This window comes from Aythya fuligula, chromosome 1, assembly GCF_009819795.1.
Source record: "Aythya fuligula isolate bAytFul2 chromosome 1, bAytFul2.pri, whole genome shotgun sequence".
NCBI lineage: Eukaryota > Metazoa > Chordata > Aves > Anseriformes > Anatidae > Aythya > Aythya fuligula.
Window position 1 is genome coordinate 44,444,473 of NC_045559.1, and position 9,608 is coordinate 44,454,080.

Below are 9,608 nucleotides of genomic sequence, written 5' to 3' on the forward strand. Positions count from 1 at the left end.
TTGTGTATCTATACATGTTTGACTTTTTTACCCTGCAAATATGTTTACTGCTGCAAGTTTTAAAGAATAGTAATATACAGTATTGTAAATGAGACGTTAAGCTATCAGTTTATCCGGAATTTATTTGTGTTAACAAGACATTAACAGCTTCGTTTTTATAAACACAAACTGTTTTCCGACCCAATTAAAAATAAAAAAATAATAAAATAAAATAAAATAAAATAAAATAAAATAAAATAAAAAAATCAGAATCCTGCCATTCATTTACAGCACACCACAAAAGATATCGAGCCATGACAAGTTCCAGACAGTTTTAAGAAGTATATATATTCGTCTGAAGGTCTCTTATTTTCCTCAAACATGAAATTCTGTGGAAATACAGTATCCTTAATAGTTTAAGATGTGGTTAAGGGAGCCGATTCTTTATCCATATTCAAAGCTCAGCCATGAAATTGTGTTACTTCCTTCTCTTTGAAATCAATTTATGACAAAAGTATTGAAGCTGCCCCCTCGGTACCTGTTCTAATCTGGAGAAAAGCCCCTAAAGAACACCCCAGCATTATGGGGGAAGTTTTTTAGCTACGAGTTTTATTTTAATTTAGAAGGAAAAACAAAAGTTCGCCTTCCCCGGGGTCTCCCTAGCTGCACGACGGGAGGTTAAACGCATCTTTTTTCTCTCATCGTGGGTGTCTACAGCGAGAAACTCCCCAGAATGAAACTTCACACTCTTCTCTTTACTCCCCGAAGAAACTGGGGTGGTTTCGCGGCCGGCATTTTCCAAAAAATATGAATTTATAACTCCGAAGAAACACAGACTCGGAGGACGAAAAGCTCTTCCTGGCTAACAGTTAGGCGGGCTCTGCAAAGCACCAATCACAGATCACCGCTTCGCTATAAATTCAGGCATCGGGGTTACTGTAGCCCAATTACTTTCTTTTGATTAGGAAGAAGTCTCGGCAGCGATGTCGGAGACCGCTCCCGCCGCAGCGCCCGCTGTCGCGGCCCCCGCCGCCAAGGCCGCCGGCAAGAAGCCGAAGAAGGCGGCGGGCGGCTCCAAGGCGCGCAAGCCCGCGGGCCCCAGCGTCACCGAGCTGATCACCAAGGCCGTGGCCGCCTCCAAGGAGCGCAAGGGGCTCTCCCTCGCCGCGCTCAAGAAGGCGCTGGCCGCCGGCGGCTACGACGTGGAGAAGAACAACAGCCGCATCAAGCTGGGGCTCAAGAGCCTCGTCGGCAAGGGCACCCTGGTGCAGACCAAGGGCACCGGCGCCTCCGGCTCCTTCCGCCTCAGCAAGAAGCCCGGCGAGGTGAAGGAGAAGGCGCCCAAGAAGCGGGCAGCCGCGGCCAAGCCCAAGAAGCCGGCGGCCAAGAAGCCTGCCAGCGCCGCCAAGAAGCCCAAGAAGGCGGCGGTGAAGAAGAGCCCCAAGAAAGCCAAGAAGCCGGCGGCCGCTGCCACCAAGAAAGCAGCCAAGAGCCCCAAGAAGGCGACCAAGGCTGCCAAGCCCAAAAAGGCGGCGGCAGCGAAGAGCCCGGCCAAGGCAAAGGCGGTGAAGCCCAAAGCTGCCAAGCCCAAGGCGGCCAAGCCGAAAGCAGCCAAGGCAAAGAAGGCAGCGCCCAAAAAGTGAAGTATTGAAGTGGAAATACTTAAACCCAACGGCTCTTTTAAGAGCCACCCACTACTGTCCGAAAAAGAGCTGATACACTCGGTCACCGTGCTCCGCGCCCGCAGCCGTGCTGACCACAAGCTGCTATCCGCGTGGGACGGGGCGTTCGGCTGTGGGAAGGACGGGACGCCGAGCTTCCGGCCGTAGAGACTTGGGAAAAATAAAGTTTGCGATCCTTGGAAAAAGCTTTTCGCAGGCTGGCTTTTTTGAGCACCGCAAGGGGGTGCCTTTGTTAAAGGGACCGGTTAGGGCGGGTATCGCTGTGGGGCGTGCAGGTTTCTCTCAGTGCTTTAACCAGCTCAGTGCTTTAACCAGCACAGCGCGGTTCCTAACCGCAGCTCCAGACGCACCTTTTAGGGACCCCGTCGGTACGGCTCTCCCGCGTCCTTGGCAATGAGCTTTCCGCTCGGCAGGGTCGGCAGGGCGCCTCCTAATTTCTGCCTGACCTCACAGCACCGCTTCTAGAGCGGGAGCTGCCGGGGCGGGAGGCGGGCAGCGTTGCCACCTGTCCTCCCCGCAGCCCGAGCGCGGCGGCTCTGTCGGTCGCTGCCCCGACCCGCGCCAGGGGACCTGGAGCCGCAGCCCGGGCAGAGCGGAGCCGAACTCTCCGCGGCTGTGGGGCTCAGCCTCTGGCCTCTTCTGATTGGCTGATGGGGGGAGCCGCGGCCGCTGATTGGTCATCCGGGAGAATTCGAAAAGCCCGCGCTGCTGCCGGCATACGGAGCGCGGCCGGCGCCAGCTCCACGAGCTTGTCCCCGGGAAGCTCATCCTCCGAAAGCCTCCGTCCCGCCTCCAGTCTGTATTCTTTTCTTGGTCTGCAGAGCTAAATGCTCTCTCAAAAAGAAAGAAAATAAATATCCCCGAAATAATCATAAAACTACTATACACCAAAAAAAAAAAAAGACTTTTTTATATACCTCCCGCCGGCCAAGAGGATGTGCTAATGAAAGTTTTAGGACACCTGTTAATTTCTATTTGTGATCGACTGGTGTGCTTCATTAAATGAAAATCACTTAACAGTACTGCTTGCATTTATTGGAAAAAGATTTATTCTGACGTGATGATGTCAACATTTTTAAAAGGTTAAAGGTAAAAGATATTGACCAATGATTCCAGAAATTAATCTTGTTAATCAGTGCAAACTCTTATAAATTGGATGTACAAAAGCAGTATTTCTTCGCTTTGCTTGTCTATTAAGTTACTTTTCAAGTCTATTAAACAGTGTGACATGCTGTGTTAAAGCTCTTTCAGGAAAAAGGTGGGTGGCTCTTAAAAGAGCCTTTGGGTTAAAAACAGGATCTTCTACAGATCGCTCTACTTGGAGCTGGTGTACTTGGTGACCGCCTTGGTGCCCTCGGACACGGCGTGCTTGGCCAGCTCGCCGGGCAGCAGCAGCCGCACGGCCGTCTGGATCTCCCGCGACGTGATGGTCGAGCGCTTGTTGTAGTGCGCCAGGCGCGACGCCTCGCCGGCGATGCGCTCGAAGATGTCGTTGACGAAGGAGTTCATGATGCCCATGGCCTTGGACGAGATGCCCGTGTCGGGGTGCACCTGCTTCAGCACCTTGTACACGTAGATCGAGTAGCTCTCCTTGCGGCTCTTCTTGCGCTTCTTGTCGCCCTTCTTCTGGGTCTTGGTGACGGCTTTCTTGGAGCCCTTCTTGGGCGCCGGCGCAGACTTGGCTGGTTCAGGCATTTTAACAGCGCTTCCCCCTCGTGCTGAACAGGAACAGCAGCTAAGATGGCCTCGGCGCCCCGCTTTTATAGGACTGCTATGCAAATACAGTGGCTCTGACTCGTGCCACGCGATTGGGCCCGGTTTCGCGGCCGTTCCTCTGTGTCTATTGGTGGCGGCGCGATCCGCTCTCGCATTGGCTCCTCGCACCGTGCCCGGCACCAGCCAATCACCGGGGCTAATCCCGCCCAGGGAAGGTATAAAAGCGAAGGGCGCGGGTGCTGGGAAGACTTACTCGGCGTTCCTTTCGTAGTGTTCGTGGTCTGTGGTTCTGTGTGCTAACAGCAGAGCGATGTCTGGCCGTGGGAAGCAGGGAGGTAAAGTCAGGGCTAAGGCCAAGTCCCGTTCGTCGCGGGCTGGGCTGCAGTTCCCCGTGGGCCGCGTGCACCGGCTGCTGCGGAAAGGTAACTATGCCGAGCGAGTCGGGGCTGGAGCGCCTGTTTACATGGCGGCCGTGCTGGAGTACCTGACCGCCGAGATCCTGGAGCTGGCGGGCAACGCGGCCCGCGACAACAAGAAGACGCGCATCATCCCCCGCCACCTGCAGCTGGCCATCCGCAACGACGAGGAGCTCAACAAGCTGCTGGGCAAGGTCACCATCGCGCAGGGCGGGGTGCTGCCCAACATCCAGGCCGTGCTGCTGCCCAAGAAGACTGAAAGCCACAAGGCAAAGAGCAAATAAGTTCAATCAACGAAACAGCTTAGGTTTGTTTTTAAAGCATAATATAACCCAAAGGCTCTTTTCAGAGCCACCCACGTAGTCAGAAAAGAGTTGAGTTGCTTTCTTTGTGATAGTGCTTTTAGTGTCAAGTGTTTCTTTCATGCTGCCTTTGTTTTCACAGTTAAATCTATGCTCTGTAACAGTGTCTTGAAATTTTAGGTTCCTACATAGTATCTGAGATACTTCAACTATGAATCATCCTTTTCAACAAAGAAAAGCTGAATATATACAGTTTTATACTAGATGTTTTTTTTTTTATTCTTGTAAGTGCTTGTTTTATTCAATTTGTTCGACTTTATTGACCCTCTAAATGGCATGTTATGGTCTTATGCTGTGAAATGAAGGGGGGCAAGAGGTAGCTAAAAGGTGGGAAAAACACCATGGTACATAAGAAAATAAGTGAATGACCTGACTCCACATAACTACAGCTAACAATGAGTAAAGGTCTCCTTAGGAGGCCCGTGGTCTCTTTTTTTTTTTTTTTAAAAAAAAAAAAAAAAAAAAGTTTAACTGTGGCTGTACTTTGTTATATAGGTATTGAATTGGGAATGCCTTAGGGGATATAGCTTATTTTGATCTGGACCCTCAACTAGTCAGACTCAGGCATTAAATCACCAACTGTAGCATCTTTTCATTCAGAAGAAACCAGCACTGACACGTTCCTGTTTTAAGCAGGATTTTCAGATGTGCAAGTCTTTTTAAGTTACCTCACAGTGCGTTGCTATTCCTCTGTTACATCAGTTAAAAGCGGGCAGCATTACGTGAATAAATCGTATAATTTTCTGGCACAGATGTCACCCAAGAACACAGTGCTAAAGCACTTTGGATTCTCTGATGTGGGTTATTAGAAAGTGGTGGGTTCCTCTTGTGAGGGTGTTCCTAGAAGCTGCCCGTGAGTGCAGTGAGGCCATTGCTCTCACCTGTGCAATGGGTCTGTCCCCTCGATCCCCTGAGGAGGAGGAGCAGAGCTGTAGAGGAAGAAAAATACCACCTATTCAAGGCAAACACGCCCCCCACACACACCTCAGCTGTAGCAGAAATACTCTTTGGGGGGAGGGCTCTCATATCTGAAGTAGGATATTGCGGATAATTGGTGCAGAGAGACAGAATGGAAGTGAGGCAGAAAAGTGGTCTGACATGGTAGCAGTATCTGTGCTTAATGGTTCTGTTCTGTAATGATATAAAAAATATGTTCTAACTTGCATATTTCTTTTATATTGAGTCTCCAGAACAGAGTTCTTTGTGTGTTTGTGTGTTTTGAGGATTGCAATAGCTAGATTAAAGCATTGCAATGCCATAAAAAGCACAGGGGTTGGAGGCATCTGTACCCTGGTGTGGAATCAGATCACGAACAAAATCCTGGACATGGCAATCAGTTGGAACCACAGGAGAGGACCCCTGCCCTTTGCTGCATGCAGGGATACATCCAGCATAGCTCACAGAATTCTTTTTGACTGACCAGCAACTCACTATTTTTCTCTACAATCTCATTCCAAGCACTGCCTATTTCTCTCAAATCTCTTCTCAAATCTGTAATTTTATCCTCTGTAATACTTATGTCCACTTCTAAGCATTCCCTATTTTTGTTCTTAGTTACTAGTGGTTGTACCGGTTGTGATTCCAGTGCTGCCAACACACTGAGGCTCCAAAGCTACGCATCCTGTAAGTCAGATAATTCTGAGGTAAAATGAGTTATCGCATAAGAGTTCTGGCCAGTCTTCAGTAGTTAAAGACCAGTGGCTTTCAGGCAAATTATGCTGGATAAAGAAAAAGAAGAGGAAAAAAAAATAATTCCCCCAAATAATGTAGGTTAATTAGATTCATCAGTAACTCTGTAATGCCAGTCTATATATCAAGCCTTAGAATTGTGTAGTTTAAAAGCAAAATTAAAGATTTGTGCATATTTTTTCACCTTTATTTTCAACGTTAAGAATAGAGGCATGCTAAAAAATAAAAATAAAAATCCCACATCACTTTAATTTGCATTATTCCAGGTGTAATAGATAAAGACACAGACATAAATTGCCACTTAAGCTTTCAAGAAAATCAAGGGTAATTTTGAAGTCATGTATAGTTCACTTGTGCTGAATTTTATTTTTTTTTACTTAGGATGATGTTTGATCCATGTAACACTTAAAGTCCCCAAGCCACAGTAAAAGCAACTTTATTAGAAACTACTGAGCAACAATTTTCTTTCTGCCTCAAGTGTTTTTTGTATAAGAAAAGCTGCTGGTCCATGACAGATGTGGGAATATAACTAAGAGAAACACGTGGGAAACACCTGTCTGTGGTCACTACAGACAAGGCAGCTACCCAGGAAGTATGATATCAAAGTATTTTAAATATGCTCCACACCTTGGGGAAAGTGGGTTGCAGTAATCAATCTGTAACCTACTGGTCTCAGCCTCTGCACCACTGTTCTGCCAGAACACTTTGGAAGGCTATTTTTCTGGTGTTTCATTGCTTAGACTGCTGGAGGAGAAAGTGACACAAGAATACTCACCCTGCACTAGGAGTTATGAAGAAATTATAACTCTAAAAGAAGAAAATATTTCCTGTAATTCTTTTATGATTTGGTAAGTATTCTGGTAGTGGTTTTAAATGTTTTGACACTCCACTGCTTCAGGAAACATGTCTAGACACAGAACTTTAGGTATAAAGAACAAAGCAGACACCATGCAGCCAAATGGTAATTGTTGGTACGAGCTTGGCAGGTCCACCACTGACATGCCTTCCAGCTGCTGTATGAATAACCTGAGTTCTTTCTGTTCAGTCACAAGACAACAAAATGAAAGCTGCTTCTACCAATTCAGGTTGTATGCATTTGGTAGGTAATTCTTCCATTTTCATTTCAGTTCAAACTTATTGTAAATAAATTCAGATTGTAGTACTAGTTATAATCATAGAAAAGACTTGTGCTTTCTTGGATACCTGTAAATTAAAAATTGAAAATCTCTATCATATTGTCCCTCTAATTTAATATATTCTGCCAAGAAATACAATGGAGATGCGGACCACGTGATGTAAATTATGTTCAGAAATTAAATTATATAAATATCTGTAACAAATTTAAAAGGAATTCACTTAAAATGAGGTAGAGAAGTTGGATGTGCACAACATGCTAATAGTATAAGCAAAGGGCAAGTGTCACTATCATAGGTTTTATTTATTGTAAAATGACATTTAAAAATACATTTTAATATGTAGGCTCTTAAATCTTGACTAATTCATCTACTTTTGAATACAGCCTGACATATTCTCAGAAGCATATGTGACAAGTCCATTAGCAGAGATGTGAAGCAACAAACTTTTTGGCCATGTCAGTTGAAGGAAATATACTTGGTTGTCGTTCTTTTTTTTTTTTTTTTTTTTTTTTTCCTTTTTCAGTGGTCATTCAGACACGCTCTGGTAATGTTTATAACGTTCTTTCGTTTGTAGTCTCCAGCCACGCATTAGCGAGCAATTCCCCGTTCCAGGGGCAGCTTGGGGGATGGCGGGGAGGAGGAAAGCAGATGGGGGTAGAGACGAGGGCCCTCCTGCGCGACCGAGTAGCCGATTTGCGCCGTAGGAGGCTCAGGGTCGCGCATTTCCCACCCGAGCCCCACAACGAGCGTCGCAGAGCGCCTCGCTCCCCGATCCCCTCACCGAGCTGCGGATGCGGGCACGAAAGCGCCGAACACTCGCGGCCCGAACTGCGGAGCTGAGCAGACGAGAGGAGCGGCTGCCAGGAGTGGAGCCCCCGAGAAGGCGAACAAGGCGCGGAACGGCCGCGCTCGCACCGAACAAAGGGAGCGCGGCCGCGGAAATGGCCCCCGCTGGGCCCCCAGCGAGCGGAAGCGGGAACGGGCGGCGGGGCGGGGCGGCGGCGCCGCGCAGGGCCCGGGATTGGCCGGATTTTGCCGCAGACCCCCGGGCAGGGACGGGCCGCGCCGGGGAGCCCCGGGGCTGCTGCGGACACGACCCCGCGCGGGGGCACGGCCGGGACCGGGAGGGACCGAGCCCGGCGGGAGCCCGAGCGGGGGCAGCGCGCGGGGAGCGCCGAGCGCGGGGAGCGCAGGGCGGGAGCCCCCGAGCGGGCGAGGCCGCGGCTGAGGGCGAGGCCCGGGGCGGGCGGAAAGCGGCCGAACGCGCGGCTCGGCTGCCGGCCCGCGGGAGGGAAAGGGAGCGGAGGGGAGGGGAGAGGAAGGGAAGGGGAGCCAGGGCGGAGCCTGCGGGGCTGCCCCGCCCCCTCGGCGCCCGCCGCAGTTCTCAACCAGGTCGGACCCCGCCACTTAAACTGCGCCTCGGCGGGGCTGGCGGCGCGCAGTGTGGTCTGCGGGCGGTGCGAGCATGTCCGGCAGAGGCAAGGGCGGGAAGGGGCTCGGCAAGGGGGGCGCCAAGCGGCACCGCAAGGTGCTGCGCGACAACATCCAGGGCATCACCAAGCCGGCCATCCGGCGCCTGGCGCGGCGCGGCGGCGTCAAGCGCATCTCGGGGCTCATCTACGAGGAGACGCGCGGCGTGCTCAAGGTCTTCCTGGAGAACGTGATCCGCGACGCCGTCACCTACACCGAGCACGCCAAGCGCAAGACGGTCACGGCCATGGACGTGGTCTACGCCCTCAAGCGCCAGGGACGCACCCTCTACGGCTTCGGCGGCTAAGCTCCCTTCTCAGACCGTGCACTGTTAAACACAAAGGCTCTTTTCAGAGCCACCCACAAAACTCACCACGAGAGCTGTTAATTACTAAAAAGTAGAAGTTACATAGTTAAGTATTTAAAGATACGCGTAGTTAATACCTAGGTCCATAAACACCTAGGTTCATAATTTCTTTCAATTACTTTTAATCATAGCATTTACAAGGAAATTGGGGGGGAGGGGGAAATCTGAAAAATAACCAAAGGTATCCTTTTCAGTTTATTTGCAATTACAGCTCTTTGTAAGAAATTTTGGGGGGCTCTTAAAAGAGCCTTTGGGTTAGATTAAACTGATTTACTTGGAGCTGGTGTACTTGGTGACCGCCTTGGTGCCCTCGGACACGGCGTGCTTGGCCAGCTCGCCGGGCAGCAGCAGCCGCACGGCCGTCTGGATCTCCCGCGACGTGATGGTCGAGCGCTTGTTGTAGTGCGCCAGGCGCGATGCCTCGCCGGCGATGCGCTCGAAGATGTCATTGACGAAGGAGTTCATGATACTCATGGCTTTAGATGAGATGCCCGTGTCGGGGTGCACCTGCTTCAGCACTTTGTACACGTAGATCGAGTAGCTCTCCTTTCGTGCTCTCTTTCTTTTTTTGTCGCCCTTCTTCTGGGTCTTGGTGACGGCTTTCTTCGAGCCTTTCTTAGGCGCTGGAGCTGATTTCGCCGGCTCAGGCATCTCTCAAACTTTCTTTCGGAGCTCTTCACCGGACCTCAACAACACCGAAAATGGCGCCTGCTCGCCTATTTATAAGGACGTTATGCAAATTAGAGGATTGTAATCACTCCATTCCTATTGGTGCAAAAGAAAGCAACGTA

At 49.9% G+C, this 9,608-nt stretch overlaps 4 protein-coding genes across 4 annotated transcripts; 2 read left to right on the top strand and 2 right to left on the bottom strand.

Moving 5' to 3' along the window:
• Positions 1–950: 950 nt before the first annotated feature.
• LOC116502350 (histone H1.10) lies at positions 951–1,810 on the top strand. Its single transcript, XM_032208236.1, has one exon. The coding sequence runs from the start codon at positions 963–965 to the stop codon at positions 1,620–1,622; it is 660 nt and encodes a 219-aa protein (XP_032064127.1). The 5' UTR covers positions 951–962; the 3' UTR covers positions 1,623–1,810.
• Positions 1,811–2,795: 985 nt separating this feature from the next.
• LOC116502360 (histone H2B 1/2/3/4/6) lies at positions 2,796–3,365 on the bottom strand. Its single transcript, XM_032208247.1, has one exon. The coding sequence runs from the start codon at positions 3,354–3,356 to the stop codon at positions 2,976–2,978; it is 381 nt and encodes a 126-aa protein (XP_032064138.1). The 5' UTR covers positions 3,357–3,365; the 3' UTR covers positions 2,796–2,975.
• Positions 3,366–3,638: 273 nt separating this feature from the next.
• On the top strand, positions 3,639–4,555 carry LOC116502355 (histone H2A.J). Its single transcript, XM_032208241.1, has one exon. The coding sequence runs from the start codon at positions 3,688–3,690 to the stop codon at positions 4,075–4,077; it is 390 nt and encodes a 129-aa protein (XP_032064132.1). The 5' UTR covers positions 3,639–3,687; the 3' UTR covers positions 4,078–4,555.
• Positions 4,556–8,942: 4,387 nt separating this feature from the next.
• On the bottom strand, positions 8,943–9,496 carry LOC116502365 (histone H2B 7). Its single transcript, XM_032208252.1, has one exon. It carries the CDS (start codon positions 9,466–9,468, stop codon positions 9,088–9,090), a length of 381 nt encoding a protein of 126 aa, XP_032064143.1. The 5' UTR covers positions 9,469–9,496; the 3' UTR covers positions 8,943–9,087.
• Positions 9,497–9,608: the final 112 nt, after the last annotated feature.

Excerpts from the sequence above, each read along its gene's own strand:
- LOC116502350 (XM_032208236.1), top strand. The coding sequence starts at position 963 with ATGTCGGAGACCGCTCCCGCCGCAGCGCCCGCTGTCGCGGCCCCCGCC.
- LOC116502360 (XM_032208247.1), bottom strand. The coding sequence starts at position 3,356 with ATGCCTGAACCAGCCAAGTCTGCGCCGGCGCCCAAGAAGGGCTCCAAG.
- LOC116502355 (XM_032208241.1), top strand. The coding sequence starts at position 3,688 with ATGTCTGGCCGTGGGAAGCAGGGAGGTAAAGTCAGGGCTAAGGCCAAG.
- LOC116502365 (XM_032208252.1), bottom strand. The coding sequence starts at position 9,468 with ATGCCTGAGCCGGCGAAATCAGCTCCAGCGCCTAAGAAAGGCTCGAAG.